Raw genomic sequence first — 22191 nt, 5'->3', positions numbered from 1 at the left:
CGGTTTGTTCGCTTCTTTTTTTCTCGTGCTAATAAATCAAGCGTCTCTGCGGTTTTCACGGTTTTCCACTTTTTCTCAGAAAACTTGTTCCCTCCGTGGAGCTATTGGTTTATTTTTCAATAATTCGTGATCCACAAAAGTAAATTCACCTACGATAGATCTCTTAACATAATTTTCTCCATAAATATATCCGAAACACACAATTTAGAGAAAAGAGAGATTTATTTTCTCTCTTTATCCTTTATATAATTCTTTTCAAAGAAACAACTCGTACACGACTTTTCTTCCTCCGAAGGGTACTATTATACGTTATATTTCATCGTGCGCCTGTGCGTGAAAGCAAGAAAGGATAAAGATACACCTTCGCGTCCTCGATGCGCACTTATCAGCCAGATATCGATCTTCGATCTTATTTTTCATTTTCATTTTTTTTTCAAGAGCGATCTTCGAACGCGGACCTCTGTTCTCGGCGCGCAATGCAACGGAATTAATGAGCGCACCTGTGGACCGCGCGCGCACGACATATGTGACGCACGTAGCAGCGGCGGTGGGCTCACACGCGCGTGCACTCGTGAAGGAATGCTCAACAGGTGTGCCGCCGACCCCTGCGCGCGCTCACGCCCTTCCTTCGCTCGCGTTGCGTGCACGTGTGTACAGTAATCGCGCTCTGCATGTGTAGGTTGTTATATTATACGCCCGTACTATATATTATTACCGATCCCGATTGGGCAATCGTATCTTCGCCTAGATCCTCGTTTTCCTTTGCGCAGAGGATCGGAATCCTTCGTGTTCTTTCGTCAGAAAACGGGAAATCCGCGCGTGAAAGCTGAATTACGATTAGAGATTTAAAAAACCAAGTTTTTTAAAAATGGGGTAAGAAACTAAGTAAAAAACCGGTATTTTGGGGTAAAAAACTGTTTTTTGATCATTTTGAAAAATGACGCCAGTTTTCTTCGAACAAAAAATAGTATGGGAATTAAATTAATTTTGTTTACTGGATCAGTAATCAATTTCAATAGATGGCTGAGCTGATTACTACTTTGCATTTGTTTAATCAGTTGAGTTCGAATATTTTAAAACAGGTTAATTTTGATTTTTATAATTCAATGGTATTTTTTGATGTTCTTTATTTTTAAAGTTTCATAAAAGTTAGAAGAAAACTCTCAAGCATACTTAAACTGTTATTATTTTTGTTATTTTGTAGACCAGAAGTGAGAATAATGCAGGACATGGAATCTGATACTTAATTTTAGTAAATTTGATGCTCATTTTTCAAAGTCGTGCAGTAATTAACCCATTTTCGGAAAAGTAAAAAAGTTCTTTTATCGAGTTTTTTTATCCAAAGTTTCTGTTTTCTTACTACCTTGTTAATCTCTAATTACGATAGAACAATCCAATATTTTTTACTAAAATACATAGAGCATTTAAAGCGTTATATCGACAAATTTTTTTCGTTTTTCAAAGTGTATCGTATGCACTTTTTTGAGAATAGATTGTCTTTACACAGCTGTTTTTCAACTCTGCTAAAAAGTAAAGATTTTACGATTGTTTTTTTTATAATTAAGAGATTCATCCTATTTATGCGACGCGAAGAGATTGATTTGTGCGAGAGCCGCGCACAAAATGAAGCGTTGTGCGTACACGCCGTCTCTCGTCGCAACGCGTGAACGGGTGCAACGAACCTCTCTCCATGCCGCAACCGCTTCGTCGTGAAGAGGCGACGCGAAAGAAGCGAAACGACAACCGAAACGCGTACATTATAGCGATCTACCGGTTCCGCGATTGGCAATTAGAAAGGTGCTTGACAAAAGAATCAACTGCATCATATTCCCCTTTTTCCTCCCGCGACCACACTGCGCGCTGGCGTACTTTCCTATCTTTTTACGATACCTTACTTTTATCAAGTGCAACGAATCTCGCAATGTAATCATTTCACGAAATCCGCTTTTAGCTTGCAAACTCGTAACTCCAATTTGAATAATTGCGAAACATAGTGTTCACACATAGTTGAAAAATTTGTGTTAAATTTAATACATATCACATGTCCCGAACGATCCACACAAATTCTTGTGTTAATTTAATAAAATAGAAATGCTAAATGGTGATACTAATAATATGTTAATATTTTAACATAAAAAATAGCTGCAAACCCCTCAAAGTAATTTCAAATAAATTTTGTGTAAAATCAATATATTTTTAATGATAAAATTATATATATATATATAACTTGGGAAAATGTTATTGATGGTCTATAGTCATTCTTACTCCTATTGTAGAATAAAATCAACATTTTTTTTCCGTAAATTTTAACAAATAAGGCCTGTCACTAATAATACTGAATACATTGTGTAAAATTAAAAATAAGTGCACATTGTGTAATTTTTTTACTTTTTTTTCAGTTGTTTTAATAACTTAACACTTGAATTTATTTAACACAATAGCAATATGTTAAATTAACACATAAATGTGTTAAATATTTAACACGAAAATTTGAACCGGCATTTTTTTAACAAGAAAACAAATTTTACAACTGCGCAATGATATACAAATCACACACAATCCTTAAAACAAAAATAACATTCATTAATAGTATAGTAGAATAATTTAAAAAAAAAATCTCTCGAAACGTAATGTAATATCTGTTACTCTCTTACTGTCGATAAAGTTTTTATCGGCAAGGCCGGTTTACTCTTTTGCATCTCGCCATTCTGCACTTGAGTTAGCCTCCAAGGCGAGACTTTCTACCATCGAACTCTCGCGAGTTCTAGATCGAGCGTGCACCATGCATACATCGGCAACAGAGAGCCTTCTGTCTTTCTGAGTGTCGTGTACGCGGCGTGAATGCGTCGAGAGATGCGCGCGAAAGAGGAGAGAAGGACCGAGTGAATCTCTGCGCGATTTATTTACACATGGTCTCCAGAGAGTTGCCCCTAGGCTGCGCGTCAGCATCGCGCAGAAAGAAGCATTAACCCCGTTGCATTGCGAGCTAATCATGTTCTTATCAGCAACGGTATTTTGTACCGCGTTTATTGATATATGATATTAATAACAACCGTGTGCGTCACGTGAGAAAGTAACAATATTAGATATTGATATGGTCCCCCCCCCCCCTCCTCGAGATGAACATTGTTGGAAAATTTGTGTTTTCTTGTTAAAAAATATACCAGTTAAAATTTTTGTGTTAAATATTTAACATATTCACATGTTAATTTAATATATTGCTATTGTGTTAATTGAACTCAAATGTTAAATTATTAAAACTGAAAAAAAGTGTAAAAATAACACAATGTGCATCTATTTTTAATTTTACACAATAGATATGTTCCGTATTATTAGTGACAGGATTTATCTGTTAAAATTTACAGAAAAAAAAAATGTTGATTTTATTCTACAATAGGAGTGAGAGCGATTACAGACCGTCAACATTTTTCCAAATTAATTTTATCATTAAAAATATATTGATTTTTTTTACACAAAATTTATTTCAAATTACTATGAAGTTTGCATTCACATTTTGTGTTGAAATATTAACATAGTATTTTATTAGTGTCACTATCTAACATATCCATATTATGTTAAATGAACACAAAAATTTGTGTGCACCGTTTGAGACATGCGATATATGTTAAATTTAAGCAAATTTTCCAACAGTAAATATATTATTCGTTTTATAAAAAGATTTTATCCCAAAAATATCGAACGTATGGGACATCAAAATATGTGATATCTTTTTCGTCGGAACACATGAGATTTTTATTTCCTGATTTAGAAATTTAAGATTTGGGAATATAATGTCGTTTCATCAAATAATCGATTTGACTGCCGGTTCTCGTCATCATTGTAACAGCGAAAGAATGCACGTACTATCTCGCGTATATAGGGCAGAACCGGCTCTGTTGGCGGCATCTCTCTTTGCTGTATCAATTCTTTCTCATTCCACTCGTAGCACATGTACGTTGCACACGCTGAAATATTGCATCGCTATCGTCGGTGGAGATGGCCAATCGAGGGAGATGGAGGGACATTCTCTTACGTAGAAGCTTGGACCGCGAAAGGTCGCTTCCTAGATGATGCACATCACTGTAATTTACTACGAATGATTCTTATAACAGATGAGAGCGCGGATAGATAATGATCTCGAGGAGGTTACATCAACATATTTTGCTGTTACGTTAATGATATCTTTATTCTCGATATTCCGAAAGACATTGTTGATGCGTTGAAGATCATAATCTCGCGAAGAGATATTCGCAAGATTATGATTAGCACGTGAAGACATTATTCCGAAGGAAATGAAAATTTCCCAAAGAGAGTTTCGAGATTTCAAACAAATTTTACCTTGACAAAACTTTCATCCAGCTCGGTCTTCAGAGCTGATGAAAAAATTCTATCGCAAGAAATATTTAACATTAAAAGAAGAGAACAAAAGAAAAAAACTAATTGACAAATCAAATTTCATTTGTTATCCAATAAAAAATGAAAGAGAGAAACATGTTCATATATTTTTTATATTTTAATTTTTTATCAATCTTTTCTTTACATTTGTTATGATTATGAAACACTCTTAATACTTTTAGTCCGAAGACAGTATCTAGATGGCAGCAGGACGACTCGACGAGAGAAACGCACGACCGGACAGACTCCTCCGCGTGCGAGGGAGACCGCATCCACACTGGTACCACCACCACCATCACAACTACTACTACTACTACTACTTTACCGCGGTCAAAGTAGTGGGGTATACCGGTGTCCCGGCAGACAGCTTGGCGTCCTACGGTTCGCATTACGAGAAACCGTAGCCTTTCTCCGTCTCTTTCGCCCCCTCACACTTCGTACCCCGTTCGCCGTTCGCGGTACCGGATCTCTTGCGCGCTCGCGCTCTCGACTCGCGGGCTCGTCGACTCTGTTTCTCCCCGAAGGGAGTGCTATCCTTAGCCCTCTGATTTCTCGTTCGATTCTCGTCGTGCGATTTAAGTCTCGCGTATCTTCCGCGTCACATTGGTAACGTGCTCGTCTCTACTCAATTATAAAAATTTATTTTTGATCTAAATACGCACGCGTATTTTCAATAATTAAAGTGTTTTAATAATATTAGAATATAAAATAAAATCTATATATTATTAATTTTCTTGAACAAGATTTACTCGTTACATTAAGATTTTGTCTTTATGATTGAGGAAAACAGCGAAAAAAGAGATTTCTCTACGGTTGATTATCCGTACATTGATATGCGAGAATGTTTTGAATGTGTGATTGCGAGAAGCTAGGACATTGAATGCGTGCCATTCAATGAATGTTTGGTCATTTAATAATTTTAGAAAGAAGGTCGATTTTTCTCTTTTTTGTCCTCTTTTTTTCTGCACTTTTTGCAAGAACGAGGGGACAGCTGGTCAAGGTTCAGCTCGACCTCGAGGATCGATCCGTCATTGACGTACGTGAACGGTCAACTGATGCTTCTGGATCGCGAAGAGCATCGCGCGCAGTATTTAAATAAAATAGAGTATAATAATAAAAAAACAAGCTGAAAATTGTGCAAATTAGAAATTTGCACATTGCTTCCTCATAGAGGAATTTTATTTCGCTCGCAAAGCTTAAGATCCTTAAAGCAAGCGAGTTTTTCAATTTTGGCTTCCTCATAGAGGAAGCAAATTTAATACCAACTATCCTTTAATGATACTCTATCCATGTAAAAAAAATTTAGCCCGGAAGTTAGAAGTTGTACAATATATTGCGTACACACATACACGCATACATACATACATACAGACATTTTTTAGGAATATGATTTTTCAACGTTTTACAACCTTTCTAAACATATTGGCATAGAAAACTCGAAAAAAAAAATTTGTTACGAAAACAAAGCTTTCTCCATGAGGAAGCAAAAATCTTTGATACTCTATTTCAGAGTTTGTATTTCTCTTTAGGTTAGGCAGTAAGATGCCAACTGTCGTGATCCAAGAATAAATTTACCGCGAGGGTAATCGGAGCGGAGGCAAAAAGCGATCGATCCAAGCGATCAAGCTCGCTCATGCGTAGAGGACGGACATGAGAATACGCGTGCTCCCGTGTCTTTCACGATACGTAATCTACGCCCGGTCGTATGGCGGGATATCGAGACCCCCCCGAGAAAGCTTAAAGTGGATAAATCACTCCAAGCTCTTCGAGATGTATCCAGTGGGCAAGGCTATCGCCCTATAATAGATTCCGTTTCCCGTTTTCAAAATGTGGATTCGCGAATAACACTAATCGGTGATCATTAATAGTCATATATAATGGCATATAAAAATAGTTTCCTTATACAACTACGCACGTTGTAAGAGCATCGAACAATTCTGATTCGAGATATTCGTCTGGCGATAAAATTAATAGGTTTAGTGAGATCAATTTTTCGCAAAGTGCATTTAATCACGACCAGCAATCTAGAAAACAATTTATCGATTATTCTTTATAGATCGGTGTATTATTAATTCGTAGATTTATTGCGTCAATTTACATAGTTTTATAATATAAATTATTTATATATATTTTTCTATTTTAAATTAGATAAATTAATATTAATATAGACAAATTTTGATTTTTGTTGATTATATTGAATTTCTATATTTATTAAAATTTTTATATCTCAACATTATGCTCTCTCTCTCTCTCTCTTTTAGAATTATGTTTAACATTAATTCGTCGCTTATTAATCACTCCCCAGTACGTTCCATATGATACGTGACTCCAATGATTACGCTTCACCTAATCTATCGGAAGCGATAACTCGCATATCTCGATTACGTTTCACGGCCGTTTTCGCACGAGGGTCAATAACATTGCAACGAATCCTTGATGCCTAAACATCTCGATGTACGTTCTTTACCGAGAATCTTGCCTCGAGCGGCAGCATCGCGCGACTTAATGCAATTCTCGCGACGCGGTTCAATTCGTAAAGCAAACCGTAAAACGACGCGGTAAACGCATTCCGTTCTCTTTAAATAGGCGGCTCTCCTGCGAGATGCTGATGCGCGCTAAGTAAAGGACGCCGCGGTATTTGCGGATCTCCGCATGAGAGAGAGAGAGAGAGAAAGAAATGTCGGCGTTCGATGAAGCGGTCTCCGGTCGCGAAAATTATAAAATTTCTCTCTTTCTCTCTCTCTCCCCGACCACCTTTGCACGCGGATTTGATCGATCATAAAATTTTCTGTCGCGCTTCGCGTACCCTCGTGGATATTTACAGTATCGTCCATGGACTCATCCGTGTCTCGGCCGAAGACTTCTCGAATAATGTTGAAATTGCGGGCTAGATATATCTGGAAGACTGGGATGTATTTCGTGTAGACAAAAGTAAATCTGATTGAATGTGTAATAAAAATGATTAAATTGTCATTAGATTTAGATTTAGAACATTAGTAATTCGCAACAACTCGTAACAAAAAATGTTACCGCGTGAATTCTAATACTTTGTATGAATTAAGTATCAATTGAAACATTGGTATAAATTGCTTTCTTTTTTTTTTTTTTTTTTTAAAGAGTAAGTCTTTTAAAAGAGACAAAAAAATTTTGTCCCTTTGCAATACTTCGACAAACCCATTGACTCGTCGCGCAACACAAGGTCATAATATAGATATTCGATCTCTTTGGTTTGGTAGACCCATGTGTTTAGGAAATGACCCTAGTATGATATAACCAAGTTACATTACCTGGAACCTACGGTCGTACTTCCGGTAAGATCATCGAGTGCACGCGTTAATCCTAGACCTCCAATGTCGATTTTTTTAACCGGTTGTTTTTTGAAATACATTAGAGAGATTTAGATATGTAATTCTAGTGTCTATCGTTTATAATTTATATGAAGCTCTTCGGAAAAACAAGTGGTTTCATTTAAAAGACCTGAAAAACTTGAACGGGAATATTACAGCGATGCTACAGATGTCCCCTTTTCTTCTCTCTTTTTCTCTGACGAGATTAATCGGTTTCTCTATTTCTTTGATTAATCAACGAATCTACAATTACAAATGTAGAAAGTAATGATTCTTAACTGAACCAATGATTAATTAACATTAATTTGATTAAGAGATCCAAAGATTTTTATACACTGGACTTTATATGAAAATCAATTTTGTATACATAAGCGCTTTCTATAAATTTTATTTTCAAATCGCGTAGTGTGTATCGCGTATTGTAGAATTACTGTATAATCATAAATATTATAGATGTAATTTTTTACTCACATTTCATCAGATGTGTGAATTATTTCTTAATATATTTACAAATAGAGAAAGAAATGAAATTAATAAAACTTCGTAAATTTGAAATGGAGACACTCTTACAATTAGTCTCATTAAACTATCCGTGTCGGATGAGGATCTGCCTGGGAAGGCGAATTCTCCACACCTGTTAAAGCCTCACATCACATCGCCGCTGCATTTAGGCCGTGTTTAACGAGCGCTAGCTATACTACACCGGGAAAGACACGCGCATACATACACACACGCACGTGTGCGTGCCGTCGAGTCATAAGTCGGCCTCACGTTTGGCCCTCGCTCGGCCGTGCGAGAGCAAAAGATTCTCTGAATGAACTCTAAAGATAGACCCGGCAACACACGCGCCCTTCCCTTTCACCGTTTCGCTACGTCTTCTTCCTCGGTCTCCTCGGACGCTCTCCGCTTCCTGCCTCTCTTTGTCGGTACAAGCTTCCGCTGTATATAGCCACATCTATCAGATGTGTTTTGATTCGAGTGTAGTATTCTCGCGTTTCGCGATAAAATAACCATCCATATGATCCCATTTAATCTGTTTGTATAATTTAATACTTGATCGGCATTCTTTCCTGGTCGACTTAGGCTATCGAAATTAAATATCTATTAAAAATATCATAAATTTAGTTTTCTCTTAAAAATGATATAAAAGTTTAATAAAAAGAATAATCATTTATTCTAAAATATCTTGCAGATATTATTTTGATGAAAGTTAATTCAAATAATGAGTCAAATGATAATTAAGTTTACTCTCAATTTATCCCAAGTTAGCTTAAGGATGTATATGTCATATGTCAAAATATTGACAAAAGCATGAAAATTTCGTAGACTATTCTACTATTTTTTCTGAGTGTCTGTGCAAAACCTGAGCACAATTCTTTTAACAGTTTGGAAATTATTTAAGTTTAAAGTTAGTATTGATTCTTATGGAAAATCGTGTAATGTAACACTTATTAACAAATTTGACAAGGAAAAAACATTGCCAACGAATTAAAAATTTTCACATGTATTAAGAAAACTTTAATAAATATTTGATTGAGAACTAAAACTTGATTGAGATCCACTTACTCGTTTAAAAGTTATTTACTCAAAATTGTAAAAAAATATTATCTCTCTCTTTCTGCAAATTACTCGTTTTTCTTTGTTTCTTGTAATTGATTTTAGGGGATATTTATAATCAAAAGTTTTATCATAAATTAGGAAAAATATTAATTACAACTATTTTTTTTTTTTTTTTTACGAAGACGTTAAAAACCACATTATTTTGTGATACTTTAATTCTTTTTATAATCCGGATTTATTTATTTATTTTTTCAAACAGTATCAACGTAAGAAATATATATTTTTTTTTAATTTTGACAGTTTTTTGCTACAGCCAATTGTACAGCCAAAACATCTTTAAACAAGAGACACACACATCGCTTGATTCTGCTTTCAAAATAAACGATTCTCGTTTCTCGTGCATGTAAACGATACACCGTAGGAATCTGTGGTCCCAGAACGGTCGATCGAGAGTGTGAACGGGGTTCTTATCCGGTGCGAGGATCGTGATGCAACGGGGCCCGAGACCCCCCTCCCCCTCGTTTGCGCGTCACGATTCTCCTTGTCTTATATTTTTTTATGGTAACAGCGAGAGAGACAGAAATATTTTCGAGGAAATCGTGGGTGGGCGGCTCGGTCATTTTGTCAGTCTCGATTTTGATTGCGGAATCCATGACGATCGATCCATCGCGGATGCAGAAAAAGCGCGGCTCGTCCCGACGACGAGAGACGACGCGTGGGCCGCGATAGAAGGACAAGGAGAACGAGTGATTGAAAACGAGCGAGGAGGCCACCGCCGTGCGTGCATCTTGCTGTCTTATTGTTAGCCGCGGTCCCCTGATCGGTCACCTAGCATACCGTGTATGCGTTGCTTTCGCCCTTTTCTTTCTTTTTATTGAGTAAAAGGTAAAGGAAAGAAGTTACGTTCATATATGTGTTTGCGATCCTAATATAAATATTAACCAAAAGAAACGCTAATAGAATTAATTGTATATAACTAGCCTTCATATCTGTAGAAACTCTATTATTAGGAACTGCATTTATATATTCTTTAGTTACAAACACTATCAGACCGAGAACTTTCCAACAATGGGAAATAAAAATTGAAAAAAATAATCAATTAAGTGTTTTTTTGTCTTCAATTTATTTATGGAAAATTTAATTTATGGAGAAAATTAGAGAAGAAAAAATGACACAATACGGATTTACGGTTATCACGCTTTGAATCGTAAGATTATATCATGCATCATAGAAACAGAGGAATAATCCGAGATATCATTCACCACCCTTGAATACGCTCCGGCGTTACACAAGTGCGCAAAGGTCAAGTGCATGAGGGGTTAACCGTACTCTTTAACACTTCCGTGTTTATTTCAATTACGTGCTTACTATTTTAAGTGAAAGCATGTGTCTTGAGGCAAAACGAGTTTTCCTCTACCCAAACATTGCAATATCTTTAATATTTTTGAAAACGATTTTCTCCCCATACAATTCAAATTCGAAAAAAGTTGCATGAAGAAAAAAAAGGTTTTATTTTATTATTTAATTTTAGTTAAGTAACATTTTTGACACCTCAGTTCGTAAAACTTAATTACATCAGAATAAATATTAAATTATGTATATCGAGATTAATCATAAGACTAATTAAAAATCAATTTTTGATTATAAATTCGACAAAAATTAATTTCTTACTTTTAATATATCTGCTTAAGGCCTGTCTCCGAGAAGGGACGAAAATCGAAAGATTGAATTAGCGGAAAGCAGCGGTTCGTCATCTATTTGACCACCTGTTTGCTTCCACTCAGTTCGACAGTTCAGGAAAACACGAAGGTGCCGAATCTCTCTTACTATCTTACTCTTCCTCGTTCTTTTTCTCTCTCGAACTTTCTTATTCTTTATTACATTGTACATTGCATTATTATAATAATGTGCGTTTTTCTTTTCTCTTTTTTTTTTCTTTTATAAACACCGTTATATGTATGCTTTTGTTCTTAGAAGACTTGTTCTAAAACGTTAATAAAACTTCTTTCTCTCTCTTTCTTTGTTGTATTTTCCACGGGACCACGTGGATATCGGGATTATTATTTTAATATTAGGATTACGTTAGAAACTCTAGTATATGGATCCTTTCGACTCAATAATTCATTAGAATTTTCTAACTTTGGAATATTGGTTTTAGAAGCTTCAAAAACGAGAAATCTTTGCGTTGTTTCTCGGCAGAGTGTTATTTTTGTTATTTTAATATATATATATATGCAATTATAAGTTTAATTCTCTGAGATTCATAAGTCGCAGTACAATAAGAGGGAAGAGCGACCAATTGAAATTTGTGGTATGCGTTCTCGCATTGCAATAGGTATTCGTATTCATCCTCGTATTGCAATCTATATACGCATTGCTATGTCCTCGTTATATATACATATGGTAAAAAATATAACTTACAAACACACTATGGCTGCGTTCCGTAATTCACTGACAGTACTGCCAGCGTATCGTCATCTTTGTTGTTCGCCGAAAGTTAGAAAAGGATGACGACATGTTGGCAGTACTGCCAGTGAATTTTGGAACACATCCTATGTCGGGTATTACTTATAAGAATCGAAATATGGATAACGTAGCTAATATCGAGATGTTTCTCCAATTAAATTCTGCGTCGTGCAAAGGATAATGTGCAACGGGACTTACTTCGTTATTAGCTTTCAGGCTCCTGTGGCTTATCTCGCACTTCTGGATCTTCCCTGGCACCTTTCGCCGATATATGTCCAAAGAAACTGAGATCCCTTTCTTTTCCCCCTCTCTTCGCACCGGGGATCCGATGAAATTCCCGTCTTCGCTCACTTTTGACACTCGCCGCTTCAATCTTACGATCGACACGCAACTCCGATACGGAACACGACGCGAACACTAGATCGATAAACGCGGAACTATTCTCGTATCTCTGCACGGATGTATCTCGTGGATAAGATCTCAAGTATCATATATATATATATATATACGTAAAAAAATCGGAGGGTCGCGGATTCTTTTGATGCGACCGACTACGTGCGTCTTATCAACGTATGCTATCTTACGCGAGTTGACAGTCGTCTCTCTCTCTCTCTTTCTTTCTTTCTCTCTCTTTATCTTTCCCTTCTTGTACACACGGTATCCGTATATGTAAAACGTATTGTACGACTCTCACGCGGTGCGCGATACTGCGGCGCTATATAGACGCGTGCGTGTATATAGTAATGTAGCAGTAGTAGTGGTGGTGGTGGTGGTGGTGTAGTATAGTAGCGGCGGTGGCGGGCAACAGAGATGCGTCGTCTCGCGTAGAGGCTCGAGCTAACATTAACTAGCGCGGACTGCAGCCGCTTATAATATGGCCCGGCCGCGAACCAATGGGATCCCGCGCTCCTTGCCAGACCCCCACCGACCCCCCCGGGCCCTCCGGCCCCCTCTCTACTGTATCTCCGTCGTTCTCGGACCCCCCTCGCGCTGGCTCAATCGCCCTCCTCCCCCTCTTCCTCCTCCTCCATCACCAACACCGTCGCCGTCGCTGTCGCTGCTCTTTCATTCCTCTCTCGTCTCTGCGCGCACCCTTCCTTGCTACATCCACTCTCCCTCCGTCCTCCGTCCATCGTCGTGAGAGAGCCAAGACCCCCCGCGTGTTATTCCCGATTGTCGTTCCTCCTTCGCCCTCTCGTCTCTTTGCGCTTGCATGCGCGAAGAGTGTCTCTCTTTCTCTCTCTCTTTTTCTTCGCTGTCCGGATTCTCGTACCACACGCGCTTTTTCTTTCTCGTCCTTCTTCCTTTTTCTTTCTCTCTCGCCTTTCTTCTTTCGCATATATACTTCCTCTTTATCCAATCACCATGTCTTTGTCAATCTATTGGTTTTTCTTCTTTCTTACCTATGGGGCCACTAGCCTATGTTGACAGAGATAGATAGATAGATAGATAGATAGATAGATAGATAGATAGATAATAGATAGATAGATAGATAGATAGATAGATAGATAGATAGATAGAGAGAGAGAGAGAGAGAGAGAGAGAGAGAGAAATTATTGAGAGCAGATCGACAGAGACAGAAAAAAGAGAGAGGGAACGAGGGGGACCGACTCGCGGCGGCTCTCAACATGGGTCGGGGACCCGGAACGAGCGCGGACCTCTAGAGTGCTAGAGAACGCGGGTATACGAGCGCGAGTAGCGAGTTGTTTACTGCTATAGTAACGAGAGAGTAATAAACACAAGTAAAAATAAGTCTTCGGAGAGAGAAATGCGGTTACTTTCTTCCGTATCGTAAATTCGATGATTCCTCAACTTTCCGGAAGTAATTTATGAGATGCACAATGCAGACGAGAAATGTACTGAATGTAAATGTCCCCAATCCCCAATCCATATTGAAGTAAATGAGATCATTTTTTAAAATGTGTTTTTAGAAAACCTTATTCTTTTTGTGACATTTGTTTGCAATCATAAATTATACTTTTCTTTACTTAATGATTTATTGCAAACTCAACAAATCTTTTTGTTGACTGATTATATGAAAAATTTTATTATATGAAAAGTTTCTTACTGATTATATGAAAAGTTTCATTATATAAAAAGTTTCTTACGAGCTAATTTCGATTATACAGAGACTGCTACAAGATGGCAATTAAAGAATGATAAAATATACATCAATATGTACATTTGAATACATCAGAATTAGCTGTGGAGATCATAAAGATGCGATTATAATTGTCGTAAAAATCGTACTACGATTAAGACTACGGTTAAGACTTACTATTATAAAATTCCATTATGCAACAGCATGCGCGTAATGCTCCAATAATTATATTACATGAAGAATGACTCAAGCGGAAAAATGACTCGCGCAAATGTCGTGGGCATAAAATCGTTTAACGTATTAGAAAAATTGGAAATTTATGTTTTGAAAAAATTAAGTATATATACCTATTTTTTAATATAATTTTTTTCAATATACATGATAATCCTTGCAAAAAATCATTGCATTTTGTAAATTAAAAAAAAATATATTTTAACAATATATTTAAACTATCAAAAAATCCAGACTATAAATACTTATAAATAAATTAGAACATTTCACGGGAAGGAGGGAAAGAAAAAGAGAGAGAAATACATTTTTTCTACGAGTATCTGACGCAACTTTAACAAGCGTTAAATATTTAAAAAATTCGGCGTAGACAAACGACTGAAAGAAAGGCAGTTACTTGCGATTTATTTTGGCTAAGAGTAAGCATAAAAATTTAGACGACCATGTGATGGGTGTGTATGTGTGTTATTTGGGACTCCAACCGCTCGAAGCATTTCGCGCAAACTCGTTCGACGGTTGCATCAACCAAGTCGAGACGACTGCCGTAGCTGTAGCGCCTATTAAGAGTGTCGTACATAATGACACGGTATCCCCTCTACTTTTTTTTTTCCTTTGTCCCCTTTGGCTCGAAGCAAGGAAAAGAATTCCAGAGAGGCGAAACCAATTATTCTATCCGCCTGTCCTTTCATCTAATTGAGATATTGCATTTTCATTTATGATAATCGCTTTTGAGCCGATGCTCGTATCGTCTCGTGAGGAATTAAGGATCCAATGATTCCATCAATCATCAATAAGTACGAGCCGATAATCCTAAGCGTGGAGAAATAGATATCTGCAGAAGAATATCGGCGATTACACGTGTTGCGTGACATAATTTATGTAATAAAGTTGATTATTGTCTGATGATTGTTAATTGGCGCGAAGAAAAGTATTTATTATCGTAATGAACATAATACATTCATGAAAATATCGTATAATATAAATTTCGTTAGCCTTGAACAAGATTATTTGGCGACGTGTTGATAGCTCAACCTTGTTGAAAATTCATATTAATACGCTCGATGTACTTATATATACCGGCGCAATAGTGGGTGCACCTTGATTTACGTATTGTTGCATGTAATCGCCGGTTATTTCTGGCCCGGTTTAGCGGCGGGCCCGAGATAAGGCTGATAGAGATAAAACTTCATTGTAGCTTAATGTCGATACCTTGCGACGACGAAACGTTGCGCGCGTTGCGAAAAGAGTATGATAAAAGTGTTCGCGGGCGTAGAACTGAAAGGGAAAATGACGTGCGAGAACGAGTTTTCGGATCGAGCCATAGAGCAACAGCCAATAACGAACAAGTTTTACGTTATGAGCAGGACGGGAGATAAGGCGCGATAAGGGAACCGGAGGTTTATTATGAAAGACACTCAGGTCTGACCAATTCCCCATGTCTGGGAATATCAGTAACGAATGTGCGCAGCACTTTTCTGTATCTATCAATATCGTCACACACAGACTTTTCAATAAATATAAATTCCAATCTCTTCTCGTTTTGGAAAAAGAATGTCATTACACATTTTAATTTCATATACAAATTTAATTATAGTTAAAATTTAATTAAAGAATTTGCGAATATATTTACTATTGTAAGTTAAAATCGATTGAAATTTTAAGAATGTAAATGCGAATGATTACATCATAAAAAAAATTTAATTTTTATTATTAAAAATTCCTAAAAGTAGAACAATGCGAGTTATTCTTTTCGAATAACAATATATGAAAGAAATGTATTTTTTGTGCCTGTTTGTTCGGCAACTTTATTGATTGTAACAGTCTGAATAGTTGCATGCACACAAATGCACAATACAAATCGCGGTTTCAAACTCGACCGAGCACTTTCCCGATCGGCTTTTGCGTCAATCGCTTTCGCGTTTGTCTTAAGCCCGTTCTACATTGATCGCATGTCGCCAGTCGCAAGCAAATCGACCAATCACAATCGATTATTCCGTCGAATATTCGACTGTGATTGGTCGATTTGCTTGCAACTGGCGACATGCGATCAATGTAGAACGGGCTTTAAACGACGCGTTCGTAAGCGCGTCGCAAACAGATCCGCCGTTTCGTGAAATGAATAGATTCTTAAGAGCTCTTTTCCTTTTTTCGATCGTTTAGTTACCGGAAATCGAATAACCTTCAATTTCACACAATTTGAAAATTTGTGTTTTCTTGTTAAAAGATATGCCAGTTAAAATATTTGTTAAATATTTAACACATTCATGTGTTAATTTAATATATTGCTATTGTGTTATTTGAATTCGAATATGTAATTATTAAAACTGAAAAAAAGTGTAAAAATAACACAATGTGCACCTATTTTTAATTTTACACAATAATATGTCAATATGTGTATTATTAGTGATAGGATTTATCTGTTTAAATTTACAGAAAAAAATGTTGATTTTATAATACAATAGGAGTGACAGTGACTACACACCGTCAATAACATTTTTCCAAGTTAATTTTGTCATTAAAAATACGTTGATTTTGACATATTCATATTATGTTAAATTAACACAAAAATTTGTGTGGACTGTTTGGGACGTGATATCTATTAAATTTAACATAAATTTTTCAATTATGCATCGAAACTTTTTACATCGAGTCTGAAACTATTCTGTAAAAAAATGTACGTCATATAATTATTTGATTTCATTCAAAAAGGTTTTTTATAAATAAAAATTGTATGGATGTTTTATAAGTAAATTAGACAAATGAGTGAATCTCTTTTTCGGTGATGCATCTCCTTTGGTTATAACGCTCCTCTTTGGAAAATACGGAGGATGATGAATTTGCTGATGAATGACGAATGACGATGCAACGTATGTAATATTTAATCATGCGCGATCTTATGTTATTACCCGTTAAGACGTGATAAATGATGATCGCACGAAATCAGATAAGCGGCGCAAACATTCAGTATTTCTGGAAAACTAAGAATATCCATATCCACGCGAGATTCGCCAGCATCGAGCTGCCAATCAATCTCATCGAGAGATGCATAGAGACGCACCAATGGCGTCATGTGGCCAATTATATGCGGGGATTTATTCGTTCTTTCAGAGACGCGCCAGTGCATTTTCCACGGCTTTATCTTTTCTTTATTTATACTTTTTCTTTTTTTTTTTGCATCGTCGAATGATAAGAAGTTACGTAATGTTATGCCTCGTGTCGAGAAAAGCTTGGACGAATGATTCACTTAACTAAATTGCTGCGTAATGCCGGGGAATCTTAATTAAGCTCAATTACGTTATACTCGGTAAGTGTAGCGGCCGATAATTCCATTTTATATGAAAAACTGCGAACGATGATATAATGGAAAATAAATTTCCGAGAGACGTGATTTATATATAAATATCTGACATGAGTCAAAACGACGAATGTCTTTGCTGCGGGAAGTTTACTCGGAATCGCTTCTTATGCATAATTAATTAAGGTTTAGCACATTCTAGCTACATTCTAGAGACAGAAGTCTGTCGGAATGATTATTTGTTGAAACAACTAGAATGCTTGCAGGCAATTTTTTATATTACTTGAGTTTGTAAGTATTAAAGCAAAACAGAAAATTAATTTGTTTGAATTATTCAATAAAATTAAGGCTGTTTGAGGATAATATTAATTATTAATTATAATTTACTTGATTGATTTTGATTCAAGATAATCGATTTATGTCCTGCCATTTATAATTCGTATATGACATTATCTAAATGCATTTTGTGTACGTTGTGATAAATAAAGAGGACAATAAGAAATTTTTTTTCCAGCCCCAAGTAAAATACCATGTCCAAATGTTGTGAGATTAACATATCTATGAAATGTTGCGCTGAGAGGGAAAAGGCTCGCAATACGCGTCTACATATTCAGTCTCGTAAGACGCGTTTGCGTGAATGATAAATTATACCGATGTGTCTTCGGTCATGTGCAGATTTTTTACTGACAATCGTTTCTCTTATTATGAATGTATGCACGTGATCAGAGGATAACGATTATCTGCAAAAAATTGATAAATGAGCAAAGAAACATTATACTGATATCGCCCATACCGATTATACCGACAGTCCTTCGCATCGGTTACGAAATAAATGTAATCGTGGATTCGATTTAGAGATGATAGATTTAAAAGATGGCCGAGAAAGTGTTTCTTACTGAAACTTTGAGGAGCACTCGAGGGGCAGGTATATAAGAGAATCAATATATATGATTAGGACACCCTGTATTAACGCACGAACGCGGAACCTAAGTCGATTGATGTATCAACACATTGATTGCCTCATCCTTGCTATGAAAAACAGCAGCGGATAACTGTATTTCAAGTTTCCTGCGATTTCTCGTTACTTGAAGGTACCGCTATAATACATTGCCCTAATACTAATTAGTTAAATTATAAAAAATTGAAAAAGTATTTTAAAATTGCACTTTGAATAAAATAGCAATAGGCTTTGCATTTAGCAATTACTATAAGTTTAAATAATATTTTAATGAATTAATTAATGATTATTTGTAAATTATTCTCTACACCTTAACGATCCATTTGCGCAACATCCTCGAAGCCTGATGGAATATCTCTATATTGTAATAATAAAATTAATTATGTGACTGTAAGATTTAACTGCATGCATTAATCGTACTTTGAAAATTTAAGCAGACCAAAAAACTAAAATTACAATTAAAATAAAAAAAAAACTAAAAATTGGATACATATAGTGTAGTATAATATATAGTATCTATAATATATACACACACACACACGCGCACGTACACGTTAACTAGGTGCATAATCAGGAAATAAATTTTGTTGCGAATTACCGTCGTTATTTTCGGCTGATCGATCGATAATCAAGACGGACAAATTGAAGCTTATTCCATGCAAAGTGACATGCAAAGTGACATACAAACTGCTCGATGATAGGAATAATTCGCGATCAGTTCGGTCGATTATTTGCCGATTTATTATTTCGATAATGTTATGCGGCAAATCGATTATGGATACGATCCTTATTTCGACTTCCTCCTTCGCCAATAACGGCAATAAGGAAGGAATATCGCGGTCGCGTGCGGCTATCTTCATTCGAGACCTTCTGCAGCGCGTTAACCCGAGCTCGTAGGGTTTATTCTGGCGACAAGGTTGAAGAGATCGATGAGACATAAAAATAAAGTATCTCAACTTTCAGATTACATCTCCCGTAAATAAATTTGATTATTTTGAAAATGCTTAAAAAGAAAATTTATTCTGGCGATAAGATTAAAGAGATCGATTCAAATATACAAAAATATAAAAACAGGATAAGCAAAAAATATATAAGAAATAATATATATATAGATCTGATGTGAATATAGAACTTGTTGTAAATGCCAAAAATAACAATTTTAAATATTTAATTATTTTGGAAAAAATAATAGGGAAAATACTCTTCATTTTGAATTCACTTCAAACATCATGAGTATCGCTATACATTAGAGTTGCAACGAATATTAGGCAACTATTTGATATTCTACCTATTCGGCAACCTTTTTACTATTCGGTCGAACTCCGAATATTAGTCTACTCTTCGGCCGAATACCGAATAGTTTTAAATGTAAAACTGGAAGGAAATAGTAGCTAATAGACTGTGCCACTTCAGTCGCGGACGCGTAGTTTCAACATGCTCGAGTACCTAATTTATTTATTTATATATCTAATAAAATAAAATTTTAAAAAACATTTGTCGTTATATAATGCGGAGAGGCGCGGTCGGGAATGCCGCGCGCCCGCTGCATTGTTTTCGAATAGTCTATGTTGAGCCGTTGACCCTAAAATCGTGCCTAATATTCGCCGAATATTCGGTTATTCGGCACATGGCCTTGCCTAATATTCCGTATTCGGTATTCGGTCGAATATACTATTCGTTGCATCTCTACTATACATATATGGTATATTTTGCGAATATTATTGGCCTCTGTATAATCATTGACGCGAAAATGGCTCTTCCTTTTTTTCAGAGAAAATTATTTTTACGCATCGATAGCTCTTCTTTCACAACGAGTCTTCGTATTTCTCATGATCGCGACTGTTTATTGAGCTGAAATCGCTGCGTCCTCACCTTGTTTGAGATCATAGCCGTACATATATCGGCACGAGAACGGTGAGAGGCTCGGCTGCGGCAAGAAAGCGTCCCAACAGAATCGCACGAGTGTGTATGTACACTCGCCAGGAGAAAGATTTCTGTACGAGGCAAAATTGAACCAGGTTCCAATTCAAGTTGCCACGTGCTTCCTCGCGTGCATGCGTTTCTTTCACTTTTCCTCGATATTACTCCCCCCCCCTCCCCCCCCTCCCTCTCGTCCGGTCCACCGCCGTTCTCACTCTCGGGATACTCGTGTATAGTGACGTCGTGAACTTGGGACTCGAGAAGGTTCGTTCACATAATCGTCAGAATGAGCACTTTTTTCACTTCCTCGTTTCACGATGATCTCGACCAATCGGCAGATCTCATCATTCTGAGAGAAAGAGTCACGTGACGCGTAAATTCCCGTCACTCTTCAATTTTCCACTCGCCACGATGTTCAACATGGGGAGAAGTTGCGCAATCGATCTCCTGCTTACAATGTATCGATGCTTGTCGTTTTCCATATCGTTTTTTCCGCTGCTCTTATTTCATTCGCTTTGTTCACCGAGCCCGGGCTTTGTGGTTACAATCGAATTTTGCATTGGAAAAGCTCGTTCATAATTTCCAGAAATATAATAAAGCTACAACCGGAGCGCTGCTCTCTCACGAAGGAGAAAGAGACTGTCCCGTATTTAGGACCGTATCATGAATCTGTAGAGACTTGAACGATTCGGTTCGTCGAATCGCGCTCGTATATAGGGAAGAACTTTATCGTATCGGGGACCATGCACGAGTCCGGATTCTCTCTGATGGGTTAATAATGTCCGTATCCGTGCTAGTCAGCGGTCGGTCACGCCGATTTTCTCACGCTCGCAAAGCGCGCGGACAAGCAGATCACGTAGCACGGAAAGAATTTAATTCGCCTTTAAAATTGAGGAACGCAAGCGATCGTCCGTAATGTTCGTAATGCCTCGCACGGACGTTCGTTCCGAAATATTCCACAAGTCGTGTTTTGTTCTCGTAGAACCTTTGAATATAATATTCGCCAACGTCGGAAATAAAATTCCGTAAGAGAGAATTTTAAGAATCTCGAGGAATTCACTGTGAATCTTCGCGAGAGTCTTCATCCACAAACGCGCGATTACGCCGACGCACACTAGGTATTTCCGATTTTCTGTCTTCTCGAATCACCTGTTCTCCCGTCTTTTCAAAATTTTGCAGATACAATCTCAGAAAATCGGAATCTCGTAGATACAGAGAATGTATCATCGATTTGGGAATCTTTACGAAGAGAGATCCGTGTATCTCGAGAATTCGAAGATCTTTCTTCTCTTCGACGTGACGTGACGAAAATTCCCGAACACGTAACTTCCGAGAGTTCCACGAACTCCGATCACACTCGAATCAGATTCTCCATTACAAAAAAAAAGGAGAGCAGCATAAAGCGTATCTCGTGCACGTGAACGATTTCCAAGAGTTCGTATATCTAGGAAGGCCTCGATTTCTTTGATGTCATATACTTATAAGAATTCCGAGATACGTGATTCGGCGGTTGGCGAACAATGTAAAAGGCACAATGTAGATTCGATTTCGGCAATCACGTCGAATGCGAGCTGACCGAACACAGGAGAGACTCAGCGCCCGCGACGAACACTACTGACGGCTTTATCCGTCGTCATGTAGGGTCCTGCATCGGAGAGTATATGGGTTTAGGTCGCGGGCTCTCTCTCTCTCTTTCTCTCTCTCTCTTCTCCTCTCGCATTATGTGCTCCCGGTAGGTATAGAGTACTTAACACAGTTAAACGGACGAACCCTCTTGCTGATATGTGACAGGCGACGCGTTATGCGCCCAGCTTCCGCGAATAGCTTTTGCGCCAGACGACCGGCCTGGATCTCCGTTCGTGCCATTTTATGAAAAATCGTAGAAGCGTGCCATACGGTCTTGATGATGATGGAATTTTGG

At 37.2% G+C, this 22191-nt stretch overlaps 2 protein-coding genes across 3 annotated transcripts in view; one reads left to right on the top strand and one right to left on the bottom strand.

Moving 5' to 3' along the window:
• The window catches only part of LOC115236470 (ion transport peptide-like), a 36638-nt gene extending 16164 nt beyond the window's left edge, over positions 1-20474 (bottom strand). The window contains 1 exon segment of the mRNA XM_029808948.1: positions 20223-20474. Coding sequence (XP_029664808.1) covers positions 20223-20237 — 15 coding nt within the window. The 5' untranslated portion in view covers positions 20238-20474.
• The window catches only part of LOC115236469 (peroxisomal leader peptide-processing protease-like), a 79914-nt gene that overhangs the window by 27538 nt on the left and 30185 nt on the right, over positions 1-22191 (top strand). The gene's annotated exons all lie outside the window — the stretch shown is intronic.

The sequence above is a fragment of the Formica exsecta genome, unplaced genomic scaffold (assembly GCF_003651465.1).
Source record: "Formica exsecta isolate Colony F162 unplaced genomic scaffold, ASM365146v1 scaffold25, whole genome shotgun sequence".
Lineage (NCBI taxonomy): Eukaryota > Metazoa > Arthropoda > Insecta > Hymenoptera > Formicidae > Formica > Formica exsecta.
The sequence above is the reverse complement of the archived record's forward strand: the minus strand, read 5'-3'. Positions and strand labels throughout refer to the sequence as shown.